Below are 22111 nucleotides of genomic sequence, written 5' to 3' on the forward strand. Positions count from 1 at the left end.
TAATCTAGTGGGATGGTTAACTTTACATTTATTGGTCCACTTGGTCAATATCAGGCTGAATAGCTGATGTTGCAACACCTAAGGTGCTTTTCAAGTGTCCATTACTTAGTGAAGACAAATTTATTCTTGACCAGGTTCATTTTTTAAAAGAGCTTTTCTTACATACGTGCTACCAAACACTGCTATCATCTTCCTTGCATGACCAAATCGTTTGGGATATTTTGTGTTTGATAAATATTGTTTATATAACTAATATATGGAGCTACCAACATACTTATTTCTTAGTTTATTATTAAATTGCAGTTCAATTATTTCCCTTTGCATATCTCTGGAATAGTTTTCTCAACCACATGAAATAGGTAAGCAAACAGTTCAATAGATAATGTCTGTTTTCTAAGGTCATGGAATCTCATTGAAAATTCTTCTTGTTGAGAAGCCAACATATCATCATATTTCGGACACTGCTCATCGCTTATTACATGGTTGTTTAATGTTTGGAAGTGGGCTGTGTTTTAATTAATGATTCCCACAACTGTAATTTGGTCTGAAACCCCTTGATCAGGGAGAACAAGTCATTCATGAGTCGATCTTTCCCTTAAAGCATAACATTCAGGGTACTAAGATGGTCTGTTATATCTACCAAAAATGCTTAGTCAAACTTCAATTCATTACCATTTATTTCAGGGATAGAGTTGCTTTTCATGTCTAAGAAGAGCACAATATCATTCAAAAGTTCATTTGCTCTTTTCAGCATTTACCTAACTTAACCCCTCGACTTCACAAAAATACTTCACACTCAAGTGTTCTGCTTCAGTATCTGCCAGTAACTCTTTGAACTGGCGATGATTCAAAACTTTGACCTAATGAAGTTGACTGCTTTATAAGAACATTGGTTATATGTGGAAAGTTTATTGTCTTTGTACAAAAAGCTTCCTGGTGTATAATATAGTGCAGAACAATAAGTGAAGACCACTCCAACCCAAACCGTGCTAAGACAAGTATTATTCGTGATGGGTGAAGGCTACAGCATTCTCTCTCTCTTTCTTTCTCAACTGTGGGAAATGTAAATTCATGCACATAGGTTATAGTAACCAACAATCCGATTACTCACTGCTGGGTAATGAAATAGAAATTATGGACCAGGAGGAAGATCTCAGTATTATTATCAGTAAGGATTTAAAGTTCACCAAACAGAGCATGAAAGCTGAAAAGAATGCACAAAAACTAATAGGCTGCATAAAGAGATAATTTAGATACAGAAACAAAGACACAGTACTACAGCTGTACACATCACTAATAAGACCCCATCTAGAATACGGAGTCCAATTCTACGCTCCAATTATTCAGAAGGATATATATAGACTGGAAGCAGTTCAAGCTAGGGTCATCAAACTAGTTCCAGCACTAAGGCAATTTGGATATAGACGGAAGATGGAACGTTTGAACTTATTTGATCTAAAATCTTGTCGACTAAGGGGACAGTTAACAGAGGCATTCAAAATGCTTAAAGGAATAACCAATGTAGATTACAACAATCTATTCACGTTTAGCACAAATCAGTCTAGAGGTAATGGATACAAACTGGAATTGAAAAGATACAACACCACTCAATGTGGCAATTTCTTTACATACAAAACAGCAAATACTTGGAACAGACTTCCAGCGGATGTAGTAAACAGTAACAGGGTTAATGAGTCCAAGAATAAGTTAGACAAAATCATAAGAACTCTCTAAATGCTTAAACTAAATCGCTCTACCAAAGAGCAAAATGAGAACATTACTCAAAACAAGGTAGAATGAAAGAATTAAAACACTTCTTCAGAATAAACAAATCACTGAAATTGTTAAAAGACCTTCTTAATAAGCTAATTTTTTGTGGGATTGAAGAAGAGACAGATCTAAAGTGTTTTTCAGAAGTAGATATGTTGTCGAGAATCACACCTAAAATTTCAAAACTGTCAAACAGTGTTAAAAAAACCTTGTCAATGCCGAGATCCCGATGTTGAGGAACAACTGTCCTCGACCTACTTACAATCATACTTTGAGTTCTGTTTGGATTCATCTTCAGGCCCCATAATTTGCACCATGCACTAATTCTAGCTAGATCACTATTATGGGATTCTGCAACCTCAGATCTACATTTAGTAGATGAAATTGATGAAAAAAAAAAAAAGAGTAGCATCATCTGCATATGCAACAAGCTTATTTTCTAAGACAAACCACATGTCATGTGTATATAATATGAAAAGTTATGGGCCAAAAACACTACCCTGAGGAACACCAAATATCACATTCCTATGCAGTACTTACTATGGTGCCTATCAACAATAACTCTTTGCATCCCATTACTCAGAAATTCAGTAATGATGCTAAGAAAAGACCCACCCACCCAAAACTGTTTGACATTGAAAACAAGGGCCTCATGATTAACACTGTCAAATGCAGCAATAAAATAAAGGCCAACCATACGAACTTCTTTACCATAATCAATAGATTTCTGTACAGCATTGGAGATTGTAAGAAGGGCATCACATGATCCAAGGTCTTTACAAAAGCCAACTTGCTAACTAGGGAACAGATGATTGCCTTCTGCAAATCTATTTAGACGTTTTGTCAAGAGACATTCAAAAACTTTAGATAATAAGGGAGTTATGGAAATTGGGCGGTAATCAGTTGGATTCTCCGACAAGTGCTAAAAGCTTCTCTTCTTACTAACTTGCACACAATAAAATAACTTTAGACCTAAGAAATCTGCAGTCTTCATAAAAAGAAAAAAAAGGAAAAATACCATTTTGGTCTACCCCTCCATAAGCATCAAGGTCCATCAAAAAAGCTTTAATTTCATGAGATGGAAAAGCTAAACTAGTTAGTTTAGCCTCGGAAATAGGAATGAGGAAGATCGAGTTTCTCATTACTCTGCTTACTGTCAAACACATTAGCCAAAAGGGTTGCCTTTTCCTTTCAACATTGGGTGACAGAGCCATCTGGTTCAAGTAAAGGAGGAATTGTTGCATCTACACCAAAGAGTGCAGATTAAAGGGTAGCCCACTTCTTATGTTCCTAAGTTGTACTAGTTCCTGTTTAGTCTTTAAGCTTTCTATAATGTACAGAAGTGCTGACTTGTATAATACTCATCAGTTACATAATATTGTCTTAAATTTAAATTTGATTTCCAGTCTTGGCCCCATTATTGTGCCTCATAAACAAAAATCTTTACTGTATATTCAAGTTTTGTAAGTGGTTGACTAAAGAGATACTTTTTGTGTGTCATCAAATGGATTGTTCCTGAATCACTTTCCTTAGCAGATTTTATATATATATACTGAATTTTAATTGGCTTTCTTGCTGGATTGGTTAGCATTCAATTTTTGGATTGGGAAAGCACTGTTTTAAACAATCAAGACATATCCTCCTTTCAGATTGTGATAATCTTTTTTTAAGTTGTCTTCCCTGCTGACCTACCATAGTTATTTCTTTCAAAAGGAAAGAACTTTTTTAAATTACCATTGTGAGGAGTACAATGTTGTAAATAGAACAAATGACGTTAGATTTTCGTAATGGCCGACAAGAAAGAGCGAAATAAACAATGAGGAGAGAGATTAGTTGTCATTTGCAAAGTGGATAACGATGACACGGCAAGACTTCCTTACCGTTCCAGTTAGTGATGAGTTTATAGATCTTAACTTTTTTGGAAATTCTCAGAAGGCCAGCAAGCCATTTCTTGTGAGGCAAGTCTGACTTGCCTACCAGGTTGATTACACTTGCCTGAATTTCATAGTCAGGTCTAGTGGTTATAATTACATAGCATTTCTTCAGTAAGGGTTATGAATGTTCACTGCACCTTACAGAATAAAGTTCCTCTCGTAGAATCTTGAATTCTTTAATTACTTTACCTAGATCTTTCTGCAGCTACAGAGGACCCTTACTATACCGTGTTACTAGTCACTCTATTATAAATTCAAACTGCAAGGCAGAAGACCAAGCAGTTAAGCTGGATTCTTATATCCCTCCTCTTGCTTAAGTAAGCACTATTAAACAACAATTTTGGGAGATGGCATATCCTATCATAGATGCTCTTACATTTTTACTTTACCGAATCTTTACATTTTTTTTTGGGGGGGGGCGGTAAACAATCCGCTAAAGCTGGGGAGTTACATCACACTCCAGATGATAGCAAGTATCTGTTTGTTTGCAAGTTTGGCCACTAAGTCATCATGGGTTTACTTTATTCAGGTAAATTCTAGCACAAATGTTTTTATTGCCCTTACAAGCCTGGTTATAAAGAAAGCATAAATATTCTAGTGGATTACATGTAATCAGTGAAGAACTCAGTTAAAAATAATAATAACTATTACTGTATTATAGATCACTGTTACTCACGTGACATTACATAAGCTATGCCTCTCATCCATGAGCCTTAACATAGGTACTGCATGAAAGTGCCAGTTGGAAACAAGGTGTCAATTAAGTGCTTCTGAAATCTTATAAAACTACCTTATAAAACTCTCAACTCCACCTCATCGCTGTGGATGGCGTAAAATATTTATCACTATTATGAAGAATGACTGCTAATTTGTTTCATTTAGTCCCTAGGTCTAATGCCTCAAAGAAATTGCAAGCTCTATGATACTAGTCCGTTACCTAACCTCATTATAAATTCCATGATAATACCCTCCAATGAGTGCATCATTAGGAGTAATAAAGACAAATCTTTATATTCAGGTTTTACAAGGTCGTCAACAGCTATATCACAATGAAAACATAGCTTCTCGACTGATCACCAAAATTGAGCAATGTTGGGTCTGGTCAGTACTAGGATGAGTGGCCACTTGGGAACATCAAATGATGTTGGCAATAAAATTTTCTATTTTACTAACTGCTGTTTTGAGGCAATAATTTCAGAAGTATTTTTGAAATACTTTACTTGCAGTTAATTCTAGTAATTTAGAAAGCTTTAATTTAGCGGAGAGAGCTAGTCTTGCTGATTATTAAAGGAATGACGACACTAACCTACTTTTCACTCCAGTCTTTGTTTTTGCTACAGCATATATACTGTAGTAGTTTTTGTTATTTTAGGAATTTAAGGCCAATAACTTCTTTTGTGGTAGTTCAGAAATTCATCTAATTCTTAGTTCAGAGTAATATTTAAGGCCTAACCTACCCTACTTCAAATGCTATCCTAACTCATCAAATGGTAATGAGATTATTTAATACACTTTTCAGCAAAACCAAGTGATACACAGTATCTACCAGATCAGAGTTCTTCTAGTAGACGTAGAGCCTCAAATTCGGTATTTACTGTGCCCTTCAACAGCGATAACATTAGTCTCCAACATTCCTATCTGATCTTTTATACAAAGAATTTGTTAGACTTAGAACTGAAATGGTAGCCCAAATTCTTATATCTTTCCTCTTAATAACATAAGTACCTCTAAAGTGCTGCTTACCCCTTATGTGCCAGGATGTTAGTCTAGATATTTTAGAACTCTCTCTCATGAAATAAGAGCTCTTTGCTTCTTATTACCACCATAAGTACCTTCAAACCTCTGCTTATCCCTTGTGTGCCAAGATGTTAGTCTAGATTTTTATTTCTCCTCTAGTGAAATAAGCACCCTTTACTTATTATCATTACAACCATTTGCCTTGGTTTGGTAGATGTTAAACAAGTTCAGGGAGCAAACAGCAGGATGACACAAAGAGCTCCTTTCTGGCCACAAAGGGAATGGTTCAAAGATCTGTGGCACCTGTTGTTGGAGTGTCCAAGATGGTTGCAGTATAAAGCCAATCTGTTGTAACAACTTTTCTCAAAGGTGATGCATCCAAAACTATCTGTGCTACATCTGACTACATGGAGACTGCACCATGTCCTCAGAAACAATCGGTTTCCAAAACTTTCTAGATTGTCATTATTATAAGTTCTGAAAGACAATCTACCAATTTTCCATATCAATGACAATGGAATGTTTATTATGATTGGTCTGTCAATGATTAGGTCTAGCTTGGCTAGTTAAATTTTTACGGTTGCTTTTTTATAATAAAAGTTAAATTTCAGCCATTAACGGATATAGATCCATGCTTAATTCTGTCCTCAAGTACCTAGGATTAGATCTGTCCAATTCTGGAATTACAGTAATTGTATTATATCGTTGGGTATTGAAAGGCCTTCGGTAGTAGCGACAATTGTCTGGAATTTGTATGTAGGTTTACGGCATTTAAAAGATCCAAATTCTGAACACTTAAAATCTTTCTCTTAAAGATCTCATGGCTAAAACCTTTTTCCAGTTGGCATTAGCAGCAGCTATACTCATAAGTGGACTACAAACGCTGTCTGTCAAAGGAGCCTTTGGGAAACACAAGATGATTCAAGAGCCAAAAATTATCTTAAGACAGAGTTTGTCCCATTTTTTTTCACTTCCCATTTAAATTGGATGCAAACCTTTCTGTAGAAAACAGGCTTCTTTGTCCATTAAGAGCTGTTCAGTACATTTTGCACAAAAATAGATACTAAAGGTAGTTCCCATAATTAGCTTTGTGGGTTTATGGTCCCTAATTACCCTATGATCAAAAATCTAATATTCTTTCATAGTTTGAAGTTTGGTCAGAGTAGCTCACAAAATTATTAGATCTAAATCTAATAAAAGGCTTAAAAGTGAAGATACTGTACATAATATTTGTAGTGCAGTTACTTCCCTTTAATTTTGTAGGAACCCTTCTTTGGATAGAGCTTTAGCAGTAGCTCATTGGTGTTTTTATCAAGTCAGTTTTTACCCAACATTATCTTAAAGAATCCTGGTTTGCTTAAGAAGATTATTAAACTCTACTGTAGGACCAATAGTGGCTGAAGAGCCATGATCTAATTAATTTATTGTTCAGTTAAATTATAACTCTCATATCTATATATGGGGTTTTAATTAAAGAATCAATTTGATACCAATCTAAAGTATCTTCTACATCAACCACTATCATTTAGAGACAAGCTGCAGTCCAGCATTTTAGATGGGTAATATGCAGTCCTGTATTTCAAACTGTATATTGAGGTGGGTATTTAAAAGTAATCTAGACCAGGTTAGTAAATCTTAATCATGGTATATTGCTTTCAATTAAATTTATCCTATCTCTTTCCTTCTCTGGCATCCCACTTCCAACAGAATATGGGAGTCAGTAATATGAACACCAAGAGAGGTTCATATAAATAAACACAATTTTAATAGTAAAATTTCTAATTTCTATGCTCATCTGATGTTCATACACATGTCCATCCTCTACCCTACTACCTCAAGGTATCGTGGTACTTCGAAACTGAAGAGACAAAGAGACACTGGCACGTCAGTTTTTGGGCTTCTTGCCACTAGAATGTTCTATTCCTTTACTGGGGCATACATTGAAGGGAAAGGAAATGTGAAAATATAAAAAATTTTATGGGTAATTATCAGATAAACCAAGCTTCTGGAGAAGAAGCAATATGAACTTGTTAGTATTGTAATATTCTGTTTTCGTAAGTAAAAAGAAAAAAATAATTTTCAGTTAAACTATAACTTTATTATCTTATGAAGAAACATGTAGTATTGCGCATGACATTATTCAATAAGATAAAGAGAATATTTCAAATAGCCAAGCCTTATTCTAATACTTATGAATACAGTACTACACTTCACCAAGTGCAATATATAGCATATCACTTCATGTGTGACTTTTGTGGCAAACTGTAACCCAGACAGTATTAAAGGTTGTGGTCTATTTAAAAACGATCATCATAATTATAGCCTTACTAAGTTACAACATCTTTTTCTGTAGTAGTCTGTGGACATAGTTTATCCTTATCAAGAATTTCAGCTCCATCTCCACAAGGAGAGACCACTGTTGTTTCAGCTTCATCATCTTTTTTCTCTGGGATTACTTCTTCTTTACAATAATTATCATCTAAAATTGCCTTATCATTTTCAGCAACAGCAGCATCTACATCTTTGCTACAATCATTTTCTTCAGTGAGCTTATCACTGTCCCCACTGCTAGTATTTACTAGAGCCTTATCTTTATTTGCTAGTAAAACTAAATTATATTTACTATACTTGGTAAAATAATGTGGCATAAAGCCAAGTAAACATATGTTCCTGATGATATCCACACTAAGTACAACTTCTGGACAATTGAGGTTCGGTTTATTCTCTGAGTTTACAGTTTGCAAAATTGTTGCTAGATCATAAGCCATATTTTCTTTTTTAATTTTAGTATTATTTCTCACTTTAAAAATAACACAAAAGGTTTGACCCTTTTCTTTAAAGTACAACGATGCCAATTCTTGAACAGCTTTTTTAATATCTTCTGGGTAAGCTTTACAAGTTGTTTGAACAGGAACCATCCGCAACAACTTCTGTGTTCGTTGTTTTTGAGATATAAGCAGCTCATCCATTATTGCAAGAGATAAAGGCAGAGGGTCTTTCAGTGTAGTCTGGATGAAAACACAGTTTTTGGCACCACACAGAACCTGCTGAAATCTCCTTGGCTGCGTTTTATTTTGATTATTCTTAAGCTCTGATACTTCAGCCTGAAATGAAAATTGTCACCCACAAATATTTTAGAGCACAATCCATTATGACTGGGAATATCAGTTTCCAATGTCCAACACAATCATAAACCAATACAAAAAACCAAGGTAATAAAACTTTAAAACACATGACCATCTCACATCTAAATGACTAAACACTAATAGCAATGCAAATTTTGCCTGTTAAACATATCTTTTGAATAATAGTTTCTTATGGTGAGCACAACCATTCACCACAGCGAACCACTTCAGAGTGGAGAAACGTAGGGAGAGAATCCTTTTTTATTTAAAGGTCAAGAATCTAGCCCTCCATACATGATAATATCACTAACAAGTAATGAAATCAAAAAAATTACCAAATTTTTTTTGTTCTCAAAAATTCCGATACAGTATATAGCCTATTAAGTTTTAATTGAATTTGATCTGAAGTGGTTCGCTGTGGTGAATGGTTGCGCTTACCATAAGAAACTATTATTCAAAATCAAGGTAACAAAACTTTAAAACACATGACCATCTCACATTTAAATGAATAAACACTAATAGCAATGCAAGTTTTGCCTGTTAAACATATATTTTGAATAATAGTTTCTTATGGTAAGCACAACCATTCACCACAGTGAACCCATTCAGATCAAATTCAATCAAAACTTAATAGGCTATATATTGTATCAGAATTTTTGAGAACAAAAAAATTTGGAATTTTTTTATTTCATGACTTGTTAGTGATATCATCATCTATGGAGGGCTAGATTCTTGACCTTTAAATAAAAAAGGATTCTCTCCCTTACGTTTCTCCAATCTATGGACCATCCAATGTGGTTTCATACTCATATTAGAGGAAAGAAAACCATGCAAAGCATCCTACCCTTGAATATGACAAATTTCGTAGATAATTTGTATTTTTCCTACCATACAAACCTTTGCTATTTACATGGGGTAATTTGGCGGAGCTGAAATGACGAGCCATTAAAATTAAACGAGGGTTAACTACCCCCTTGCTAATTAGCAGGGGGTAGGGAAGGGGTAGCTAGCTACCCCTTCCCCCCTCACACACTGTGAATAGCTCAATTCACTTAAAGGTAGGACTTGACTTGGGGGTCAGGGCTGGCGGGTAACATTTGCGTAAATAGCAAAGGTTTGTATGGTAGGAAAAATACAAATTATCTACGAAATTTGTCATTTGTTCCGTAACCCAATACAAACCATTGCTATTTACATGGGGTGACTTACCCTTGGGAAGGGCGGAAAGTCCCGAGCCTTCTGGCTTCGGCTTTACCCGGGGACTCCAATTCCGAGTTGTAGAACTCAAGGAACGGGAGTCCCTAACCCTCGCACGCTGTCATGTTTGACCATCGTGCGGCCTACTAGGATGTGTGTGAAGGAGAATAACGTGACTCGTCCTAGGAAGTTGACCTGGAGTTCCTTATGTGGAACCCTACTAGGACGTACCCAATACCACCTCGTCAGGGTATGGGGGACGCGACAGTATTAAAGCTAATACTAGGAGCACAAGGAAGCATGGTTTACCTACAGAGGTTGAGGTCAGCTGTGCAAAGGCCTGGATGCTGCTATTCCCAAGGGAGGGGAGAATGAAGAAAGAAGTAAGGGCCAGACATACTCTTTCATTCACGCAGACTAAAACCGGGTAACAATGCCCTCAACCTTCTGCTACTTGTCCAATAAGGAGCCTGAGGTTAGACCAGCTGTTGTGCAGCCACCACAGGACCGATAGAAAATGTATCGAGGTTCCTGTGGGTCACGTCCTGCAGGTAGTGGGCTGTGAACGTCGTCTGACGTTTCCAGACCCCAGCTTGTAAAACCTGCGTCACAGAGAAGTTCCTCTTGAAGGCCAGGGAAGTAGCAACAGCTCTGGGACGACGTGACGGAGGAGAGTCGGGATTCAAGGTGCTGCTTATCACCTTGCGAATCCATGAAGAGATGGAGTTCTTGGTGACCCTCCTCTTTGTCCTCCCTGTGCTCACAAACAAAGCTTGCACATGAGGACGGGCTGCAGCCGTTCTCTTGAGGTAGCGCCTCAGACTCCTGACTGGGCACAGTAACAGATGATCTGGGTCATTTGTTACAGAACATAGACTCGTTACCTTGAAGGAGTCAAATCTTGGATCTGACACCCCAGGGTTTTGAGTCTTAGCAATGAACTCAGGGACGAACCTGAACGTTACCTCCCCCCATCCCCTTGAATGGGCAACGTCGTAGGAGAGACCATGAAGTTCGCTTACTCGTTTGGCCGAGGCCAACGCGAGTAGGAACGCCGTCTTCCACGTTAGGTGGCGATCAGACGCCTGGCGTAATGGTTCAAAGGGAGCTCTTTTCAGAGCCCTGAGCACTTGAACCACGTTCCAAGGAGGGGGTCTGACTTCCGACTGGGGGCAAGTAAGTTCGTAGTTGCGTATGAGTAGAGAAAGTTCCAACGAAGAGGAAATATCCACTCCTTTCAGCCTGAAGGCTAAGCTTAAGGCTGAGCGATAACCTTTCACAGCCGAGACCGAAAGGCGCATTTCCTCCCGAAGATAAACAAGGAACTCCGCTATTGTTGGAATAGAGGCATCGAGCGGAGAGAAACCCCTTCCACGACACCAACCACAAAAGACTTTCCACTTCGCCTGGTAGACGTTGGCCGAGGATTCTCGCAGGTGCCGAGACATCCTGTCCGCAACCTGCTGAGAAAATCCTCTCTCCGTGAGGAGTCGCTGGATAGTCTCCAGGCGTGAAGCCGAAGCGAAGCTACGGCCTTGTGGAAGATGTTGCAATGTGGTTGTTTGAGTAGCTCGTGACGTGGAGGGAGTTCTCTTGGGGGTTCCGTTAGGAGCCGCAGAAGATCTGGGAACCATTCCGCATGATGCCATAGCGGAGCTATGAGAGTCATGGAAAGGTTGACCGATAGATTGGTCTTGTTGAGCACCCTTCTCATCAGACAAAAAGGTGGGAAGGCGTAAACGTCCATGTTGTCCCACCTGTGTTGAAAGGCATCCTGCCAGAAAGCCTTGGGGTCCGGGACTGGAGAGCAGTAAAGGGGCAGCCTGAAATTCAAGGCTGTCGCAAACAGATCTACAGTCGGAGAGCCCCACAAAGTCAGGACTTTGTTGGCTATCTGAGGGTCCAAGGACCACTCGGTACTCACTATCTGCGTCGCCCTGCTGAGGCTGTCGGCGAGGACATTCCTCTTGCCAGGAATGAAGCGAGCTGTCAGTGAGATCGAGCGGGTCTCGGACCAACTCAGAATCTCTACTGCAAGATGGGATAGCTGTTGCGAGAAGGTACCTCCCTGCTTGTTGATATAAGCCACTACCGTGGTGTTGTCGCTCATCACCACCACGGAGTGGCCCGCCAGGGTTTGTTGGAACTGTTGAAGAGCCAGAAAAACGGCCTTCAATTCTAGCAAGTTGATGTGGAGGCACCTTTCCGATTCTGACCAAAGGCCTGAGGCCCTTTGGTTCAGAATGTGGGCCCCCCACCCTAGATTTGACGAGTCCGTAAACAGAGTCAAATCTGGGGGGAGGACGAGGAGATCTGCTCCCTTCCGTAGGTTCTCGTCGTCCAGCCACCATCGAAGGTCCGTCCGTTCCGAAGGTCCTATGGGAACTAGGAAGTCCGGGGAATCGTTTCCCTGATTCCATCGCGACTTCAGCCGCCACTGAAGGGATCTCATCCTGAGGCGGCCGTTTGGAACAAGACGGACCAAAGATGATAGATGGCCTAAGAGACGTAACCACAGTTGGGCCGGAAGCTCTCCTCGTCTGAGGAAAGGTTCTGCTACCTTCCTCAGCCTTGCTATCCTTTCGTCTGATGGAAAGGCTTTGTGGAGAATCGTGTCTAGTTTCATGCCTAGATATACCAGTTTCTTCGTAGGGCGCAGAGAGGACTTCTCGAGATTTACCAAGATCCCTAGATCTTGGCAAACTTCCAGAAGCCTGTCCCGGTGACGCAGAAGGGTCGACTCCGAGTCTGCCAGGATCAGCCAGTCGTCCAGATAACGAAGGAGACGGATGCCGTTCCTGTGAGCCCACGACGAGATCAGAGTGAACACCTGGGGTGCCGTGGAGAGACCGAAACACAGCACCTTGAACTGGTAGGTCTTGCCGTCTAGGCCGAATCTTAAGTACTTCCTGGAAGACGGATGGATGGGGATCTGGAAGTACGCGTCCTTCAAATCCAGAGTGCACATAAAGTCTTGTGGTCTCACTGCAAGTCTGACCGTGTCCGCTGTCTCCATACTGAACCGAGTCTGTATGACAAACTTGTTCAGTGCTGAGAGGTCGATGACCGGTCTCCAGCCTCCAGACGCCTTCTTTACAAGAAAGAGTCGACTGAAGAAGCCTGGGGAGCCGTCGTCGACCTCCTGGAGAGCATCCTTCTTGAGCATGGTCTCGACTTCTGCCCGGAGGGCCATCCCCTTTGCCGATCCCAAGGCATAGGAGTTCAACGACACTGGATTCGCTGTCAGGGGAGGTAGAGATGTTGTGAACGGGACGCGATACCCTTGGCCGATCACAGAGACCGTCCAAGGGTCGGCCCCGAGTTGCTGCCACCTCTGCACGCAACTTCTTAGGCATCCCCCCACAGGTGGACACGCGGGGGGATTGCCACTCCTAGTGTTTGCGACCTTTGCCGCTTCCTCTAGGAGTTCTACCTCCCTTAGAGGACTTGCCGCGTCTCTTGTCTTTCGGCTGAAAGGACTGCGGCTTAGACACGCTTGCCTTAGCTGCCGGAGCCTGCTTAGGTGTCCTGCGAGGCTGCTGTTGACGTTGTTGTGGAGCTGGAGGTTTATAGGGCCGAGATGTCAGGGCCCTTTGGAGGAGAGAGTCCTGGTTCGACCTCCTCCACCTCTCAGCCGACTGCTCCATGTCACGAGGCTCCAGTAACTCCCCTCCAAAAATAGAGGAGTGTCTGAGCCTGCTGACGTCTGCAGTGGGGACCTTCGGATGGAACCTCTCGGACACTGAATCGCGTCTTTTGAGGATCAAGTTAGCCCATAGGTTAGTGACCTGGTGAGCTAGAAACTCAATAGAGCGAGTGCCCGAGAGGAGGAAGGTCACCAAGGCCTTCCTATTGCTCTCCTTGGACAGATCCTCAGATCGCAATAGGATGCCCAGAGACCCAAGCCAGAGAACAAGCCACGAAGTTGCCTGCATGGCACTCTTAGCGACTTTCTCCAGGTTTTGGGTGTCTGACGCCGCAAACGTCACCTGTCGGGTCGAGAGCTTCTCGAAAGAAGTTCCCTTAGCTAGTTCCTCCACAGAATGATGGAGTGGAAGAGACATGCAAGACTCCCCGTCGATCTCGAAATACCTCCTCTGTTGGACTAGAGGAGGAGGGAGGAGTCTAAACCCGGTAGAAGAACGTCCTGAGGAGGCCAGACCGGAGAGCTGAGCTTTGACTTTGTCCCTGGCGCCTTTCACCCCTTTAGACCAGGGCAAAGCTGCACTAGTCTTGGGGGGCTTCTGGACACCAAAGACCTCGTCAAGCACGGTGTCTTTCCCCTCACGAGGGGCTGTCTCCGGGTCCTTGATTTTGTTGAGCTCCCTCATCAAACCAAGGACCTGCCAGAACGCGTGTTCTGACTCGCTGTGTTCTCCTTTTGGTGGACTGGCAGCTAAGTCTCCCATCCCCAAGAGGTCTTCTTGGGGAGAAACGTGGACGTCCTCCCTAGGGATTGCTGGTTCTTGACGAATCTTCGACGAAGATTTCGTAACAGTCTTGGTGTCCTTCGATTCCCTCCTGGAAGGAAAATAGGACTCCAACACCGACACCCGAGGAGGAACCTCTTCCCGTGCAACCTCTCCCCTATCCGGAGAAAATTCCCCCCTTGGTGCCAAGGAAGAATTCTCCGAGTCAGAGGAGTCCCCCGAGGACGAGATAAACTCATCTACAGGAGGGGGTGGAGCTGCAGAGGTTGGAGAAGGGGAAGGGGTCCGCCTGATGGGGTTCCTGGAGACCAGCTTTTCCCGGGGAGGAGTTACCACGAAGCCCACTCCTTTCCTTTTCTTCAACGGTGGAGAACCCATCCCAGGGTCCCGCCTCTGATCAGTGCTGGAAGGCTTGATAGCCTGGACCACAGCCTTGATCATGTGGCGGAACCATGGTAGACGGGTAACTGACGCTGTGTCAGCAATCCCCAATGGAGAAAAGGGGATCTCGCGACCCTTAGGAGTGGTCACCACGAGGCCTTCCTGAAAAGAAAAAGATGACTGCCTAGACCTCTCTGCTGATCTTCCTTGTTCTGCCGTTATCCTCCTCTTGCGCGGAGGTGAATCCTGGGAACACCTCCCAGGAGGAGCATCCTGCCGAGGATCCTTGCGGTCCAAATGACCCACCGTAGGCGAGCGACCTGTGGGCGAGCGTTCGCGCGAAGGAGAAAGGTGGTCATAGGGCCGCGAGTGATGGCGCGCATGCGCAGGTGCATACACGTAGGAGCGCGCAGGTGAATGGCGCGCAGGTGAATGGCGCGCAGGAGAATGGCGCGCAGGAGGGTATGCACGAGATCGATCAGGAGAGCGTGCATATGAATGCGCAGGAGAAAACTCCACAGAAGGAGCTGGCGAGTGACCGCGCGACCTCTTAGGGGAGCGCTGGTGATGGTGGGAGGGAGAAAGATGTCTCCTAGAAGACTTAGTCTCCCTCAAGTGGTGGCGCGCAGATCTGTCAGCGATCGGGGCGCATGTAGGAGAGGCCCCTTCTTTACCGCCCGCAGGACCCACAGCGTGTTGGCGTGAAGGGCGAGCTGAAGGAGATCGTGGGCGTGAGTGCGCCAAACTTAAGAGGCGCTCAGAAATCGAAGGGCGCACAGGGGCAACTGGAAGCGCAAGAATCGACGTGCGAGGCAAAGGCGAACCCTTGCGAGCGTCTGAGTCCGAAGATCTAGAGGGCGCTGGCGAGCGTGGGCGCACAGGGCGTGCAACAGGCACAGGCACTAGTGAGTGCTTGCGCGCGCGCACAGGCGAGTGATGGTGAGCAGCGCGCCCATCAGGAAGTTGTTGCTTCTCAGGGTGGGGGTGCCCTAAGGAGAGCTGGCGAGCAGTGGAGCTCTAGCGAGAAGGAGATCGCTGGCGCGTTGGAAGGCGTTGCTCCTTCTCTGGATGTCCAGGAGAGAGCTGGCGCGCGGGAGAGCGCTGGTGCGCAGGAGATCGCTGGCGCGTTGGGGAGCGCTGGTTCTTCACAGGCTGAAGAGCGCGCCCAGAAAGGCGCTGTCGAGAAGGAGATCGCTGGTGCGTTGGTGAGCATTGACCATCCTCAAGATGAAGAGCGCGCCCAGGGGCGTGCTGGCGAGCAGGAGAGCGCCGGCGCACAGGAGATCGCTGGCGCGTTGGAGAGCGCTGGCGAACAGGAGATCGCTGGCGCGTTGGAGAGCGCTGGCGAACAGGTGATGGTTGATGAGGAGACGAAGATCTGCGCTCAACTGCACGCAAGCGCGCAGGTGCGCGCACAAGGGCCAGGGACTTAACCCCAGAGTCCTTTTCCCCCGAAGGAGACGGTGCCTGTAGGATTACAGGTGACGGCAGCACTGAAGACTTGGCAGGAGAAGGGGATCGTGAACGATCCGCAGAGAGGTCAAGAGATGTTGCAGGTATGACCTTCTCCTGACGAGGAAGTTCCTCCGCAGGTGGAGGAGAAGGAGACCCAAAGAGGCGCCTCTTCACCCCTTGATAGGGAGAAGGGAGCCCCCTCTCTCGCAGAGGCCTACGGGCCTTACGACGAATGCGACCCCTGGGTAAGGAGTCAGGGTCATCGGTCCTTCGAAGGGGTGTCTCTGAAAGCGCGCTACCCCGGGGGGGAGACGAGCTCGCAGGAGAGACCGGAGGCCCCACCCTTCCCTCCGAAGGCTGTGCGGAAGGGAGAGATGGGACTTCAGCAACATCCGAGGCAGCAGGATCAAGGGTTAGACTTGCCACGTCAGAAGGGGCAGACAACACAGTATCGACAATGTCCGAAGGAAAAACCTCCGGCATTACCGGTGACTGTTTGACTGCAGCCCCCAGCTGCAACAAGTCAAACAGGCCTTCCTTGGAGGGAGTGCCCTTAAGCCCCAAGGAAGCCCAAAGCTGAAACAAACCATGATTAGAAACAGTGCAGTCGAATTCATCAAAATATAATAAATCCTCCCCCGGGGGAGGAGAGGGAACAACCTCGCTAAGGGAGGCCACGCCCTCTCCACCACCACGAGGTTGGCAAAAACCACTAGGACCTGCAATCTCACTCGGCGGTTTCACAGGTGAAGCCGGACGAGGGAGACCTTCGGAGGAGGTTCGGGCGGCGCAAGGAGAAACCCTAGAGACCTCCTTCTTCAAAGTCACCTTCGAAGGAGATCGGTCTCTCTTGGGCTTCTTCTTGCGTCTACGGCCGAACTTCTCCCACTGGGAGGCAGGCCACTCCCTGCACTCACTGCACACATTCTCCCTGTCACACCGTTGACCTCGGCAAAGGGGGCAAAGGGCGTGAGGGTCCGTCTCCAAAGAGGACATAAACGTCCCACATGGACGCTTAGGAACTCCAGGGCAAGTACGCATCGTAGAGTCGAGGCCAACTTCACACACACTATTTAAAGAGAAAGCAGAATTTAAAGGCTGTCAAGCGAGGGTGAGAGCAGAGACGTCTGATCATCACCCGAGCCAAAAGTGAATTGAGCTATTCACAGTGTGTGAGGGGGGAAGGGGTAGCTAGCTACCCCTTCCCTACCCCCTGCTAATTAGCAAGGGGGTAGTTAACCCTCGTTTAATTTTAATGGCTCGTCATTTCAGCTCCGCCAAATTACCCCATGTAAATAGCAATGGTTTGTATTGGGTTACGGAACAACTCTGTTTTCAGTATACCAGTCTTTTCAAGCTAACAACTCTACTGTATCAATATCACTTTAAGTGGAGAGGAGGGGAGAAAATATGTGATTCATGTGTCAAAATATTAAATTTTGTTCTATAAATTCTGTTAGTTTAGATAAATCTTCCATTTAGGTCTCATTGCTGACTATCACACTACTTAGAAGAGAAAAGAAATTATTATTACATTAAATAAATTCAAAATTATATTTGATAAACCTATTATAATATAACACCCTTTATTTGGATCTACCATAAAATTAATCAAAATTAAACCTTGCTCTTTCTAAACACAACCACTTTTATATAAAGTTTCTTAACATATTGTATATTAGTATCGAAAGAATAACAAATAAAAATTTTTATAACCGAACCAAAATTTCTTTAAAAATTGAATTTTAATAAAAAATATCTTTTAAGTCTATGCTCACCTGATGTTCACATTGCTTCTTTTCCAGAAACTCAGTTTTTCAACATTTACCACATAAGTTAAAAAGAAAAAAATCCCATTTTCTCTCCTTTCAATAGATACACACTTCTAGTAAAGTAATGAGAGACACTGGTGGGTAGGAGAGTGGGCATGTACAGTACATGAACATTAGGCAAGTATAGATATAAATTTTATCATTAAAATTTTGTTTATTTCTATGAACCTATTTAATGTTAATATTGCTGATATCCACACTCTGATGAAAGTAGGACACCAGTAAAGGGAAGATATACTGTAAGTAAATTTTGAACTACATAAACAGTATAAAATAATCAAAATTCTACACTCAGCGGTACCAAATAATTCTTGAAATATGTCTCCAGATTGTTTTTCTAAAGACATTTGAAAAAATATAAAGATTTATAGGAAAATTATGAATTAACTGAACTTCAAAAGTAAAAACACCACATCACCAGCAGCCACTACAGGACCTAGAGCCCACCAATCTCAAAAAGAAAACCAGGATCTTCAGGATATTGTTCAGCAAACACCAACATGGTATGCTATTGAGCTACCTCTAAAAATTTTCCAAAGAAAGGTTTCTGCAAAAATAAAGAGATGTGGATGTTCTGTACTCCTAATATTCTCAACCTTAACATTCAGAGCTTTTATATGATTTGGATTCAATTCTTTTGGACAAACTTTCAACTAGAAATGACATGCATTTCTGGACAGAGGATGATTTGGAATTCCAATCCCATATAGCAAATTCATGTCCATAGTTGTCCAATAATTATTGAATGGCTCTTACCAGACAAAGAATTTTTTTTCTGATGCATTGATTATATCCATTTCCTAAAAGGGAAGAGAAAAATAATGTTTGCCTAGAAGGAAAGCAAAATGAGACAAAATCATCTTTTACTTCAAAGGGCTACCTTAAAAGACAGTGTTTGCAGTTTAATGTGTGTTTGGCTGAAGCCAATCCTAATAAGGAAAAGTTTTTTATCTGTGAAATCTATAAGGGAAAGATTTTCCAACGGTTCAAAATTCGAATATTTTAAATACTATAAAACCACATCCAAATGCACAATAGGACCTGTTTACACTTTTAATCCTCTAAGGATCCAATGCTGTACTTTGACGTCATTCCCTTATGTAACCCTAAATACATTTCACTGATATATTTGCTAGAATAACGTCATCCAAGGTAAAAGAGATTTGCATCTGAGTGAGGGCAGATGCTCAGCTTTGTCAAATATGTGTACAGAAAACAGATACCAACAATACATGGGTAGGACTCGTCAACGAAAATTCAATACCTATCGAGCATTCATCTTGTTTTTAAGGGTCTGGAGCTGTAACAACAAACTTCAAGGCGTACTAACAATGATCAGGAAGTGCTATTGCATCTTTATACATATATGGTGATTTATACATAATTTCCATATAAAATAGTCCTCTAACACATTTATATTCTTTTTTTTTTTTTTTGAATATTCTAAAAACTATTATAAAATGTTTTGCATAATTTTCATTCTTTCTTTGCTTTTTTGATTATTTTTAAATATTGAAAATATTCTGCTTACATCATGGAAAAATGCAATAATTTCTCAACATAATGCAATAACCCAAAAGTTCATATCTGTTACAGTTTGGCGTACCAAGGCACAAGAAGAACAAAACATTTAAAAAAATAAAAGCAATGACAAATCATACTGAAGAGCTTATGTCAATTAAGTTTCAAGCAATGCTTTTTGCAAATTTCCAGGAGCCATCACCATCTCATAAATGTTACATACAGTAATGTGTTTTTCACCTCTGGCCATACCAAACACCCTGGTCATTCCCAAACAAGCCCCATCCCAACAGAAGCAACAAAATGTAGTACCAGAGCAGAGTACATGTGTATAAGGGCGTGTAGATACAATGTTCGAATTTTTACTCATAAAATGTCATATAAGTATTGCTATTTCTGTTTATTATTTGTATACTTGCCTGTTTCCCTCATCTAGTCACCAAGGCTTGTTTTATATTTACCTAAGATATAGCAGATCCATCATACTGCTACTACAGTTTGATTAATGTGTTTAATCCTTACTTATTCATTTCCTTATCTATATATTGGTTTGGTAAATTCTCTTAAAGTCAGTTTCTATAAAAATTACCACTGGGTCTCCATCTCTCCCTTCAAGTCAATTTCTAAAATGTTAAGTATGTCACATGGAGCAAAGTGTAAACACTAATGAATTTAATTTCGTATATTTTCTTGGTTTATATACAGTATATATATATATATATATATATATATATATATATATATATATATTTATATGAAGTAGGTTGGGCAGGGCATCAGCCACCTGTTGATACTACCGCTGGTGCTATTGGGTCCTCAAACTGGCCAGACAGTAGAACATTGGATCCTTCCTTCTGGTTATACAGTAATCTCTCACCTATCACGGTTAATGGGGTTCAGAACCGACCACGATAGGTGAAAAACCGCGAAGTAGGTTCCCTTCTATTTTCGCCACTTTTCCCCCTCGAAGCGAAAACGCTATTCAGGGTGAAGATTGCTACGTATGTGTCGTATCAAGATATACGTCCCGATATTATGTGATATCCTTAAGAGAAATTTTAAGGATATTCGCACCAGGAGTTAGAATTCTGGAGACCTATGGTCAATTCTCTGGGAGTATCACTGTAGCCAAATATCCCTTAGCAAGCTACCAATAGGAACCCTCCATCGGGACGACATGGCTATCTCACCAAAAAAAATAGATTTTTCGCTTCGCTCAAAATTCGTTTGTTATCATTAACATTCTTTCACTTACTTTTCCTTAGAACTTCAAAATCATGTTTTTCCTAAAAAAGCTGCCTACAACATAACCATTCGTTTCTTTTGATTCGTCCCCGATCATAACGAACAAATAAACACATTTACATATCCAAGTGTTAAGTAATGTTATCACAAATATTTCCCTTACCGCTTCCCAAAAAAATCTTTACATATGGTTAACCAGGAAAACAATTTTGTTTACGTTTAGTCAACAATAACAAACTACCGCTTTTACTAACTTCAGTTATAAATCAGTTTAATTTCATCAAGTTCCGAACCACCAGCAAAAACAAAGAAAGTACTAGACTAGATTTAAATCAAAATTATAGATAATTATTGTTACTGCTTTAAAGTTTGATGAGACAGAGAAGACGTCCAAGATTGGAGAAAGTGAGGATAATTTGAATCATGAAGGATTTTTAATGAAAAAATAACATTATGCTAATCTAATTGTTATTACTACCATCATTAACACTACCATTGAAATTATGGAAAGGTTTGAGAAAGGGTTGGATAAAGGTGGCTAAGAACAAAACAACAACTCGCTGTTTATATTTTCTCAGCTGGACTCACATAGAGAAGAGTTGATTATATTGTTAACATGGAAATTTTTTTCTCAAATTGGCTATCTATTTTGAAATTACAGTATGCTAATAAAATTTAAGGTAAATATGGTTTGGTTACATTCATCATTAGTTACCATACCTAAACCTATGCTAACTTGAAAAGACAATAGATTTAGTATGTTTTGTGTCGCGTGACTCGCTTTGAACGGCTTTGCAGATACAGAAACTTTATTTTTGAGAACTAGTGACCACATAAATGGGGAATCACACAATTCAAAGATGCATATTTTGGGACCCTACTATATATACAAATATACAGTACATATACAGTTAACTCCCCGTTAACATGATTTTGAAGTTACACGAGTTCAAATTTATTGAGATATATTCTGTTAACACGAAATGTTCGATGTTACGCGAGTTGAATTCCCCGCCTGAGAGAGAGAGAGAGAGAGAGAGAGAGAGAGAGAGAGAGAGAGAGAGAGAGAGAGAGAGAGAGAGAGAGAGAGAGAGAGAGAGAATTACAAGGATTTTAGATGTCTCAAGAGATTTTTAGTCCTTCCGTGGAGACTCCATTTACTCTTTGGTGGAGTGATTTAGTTTAAGCATTTAAAGTTCTTATGATCTTGTCTAACTTATTCTGGAACTTGTTTACTGTTAATGTTTACTACATCCGCTAGAAGCCGATTCCAAGTATTTGCTATTTTGTATGTAAAGAAATTGCCACATTGAGTGGTGTTGTATTTTTTCAATTCCAGTTTGCATCCGTTACTCGAGACTGATTTGTGCTAGGCCGGAATAGATTGTAATCTACATTTGTTATTCCTTCAAGAATTTTGAATGCCTCTATTAACTGTCCCGAGAGAGAGAGAGAGAGAGAGAGAGAGAGAGAGAGAGAGAGAG

At 41.6% G+C, this 22111-nt stretch overlaps 1 protein-coding gene across 2 annotated transcripts in view; it reads right to left on the bottom strand.

Moving 5' to 3' along the window:
* Positions 1-7517: 7517 nt before the first annotated feature.
* LOC137651290 (THUMP domain-containing protein 1) overlaps positions 7518-22111 on the bottom strand; it is a 169790-nt gene continuing 155196 nt past the window's right edge. For both annotated transcript variants that reach the window (XM_068384560.1, XM_068384569.1), the window contains exon 4: positions 7518-8545. In XM_068384560.1, coding sequence (XP_068240661.1) covers positions 7769-8545 — 777 coding nt within the window. In that variant the 3' untranslated portion in view covers positions 7518-7768. The remainder of the gene's footprint in view (positions 8546-22111) is intronic.

Source organism: Palaemon carinicauda, chromosome 1 (assembly GCF_036898095.1).
Source record: "Palaemon carinicauda isolate YSFRI2023 chromosome 1, ASM3689809v2, whole genome shotgun sequence".
Classification (NCBI taxonomy): Eukaryota; Metazoa; Arthropoda; class Malacostraca; order Decapoda; family Palaemonidae; genus Palaemon; species Palaemon carinicauda.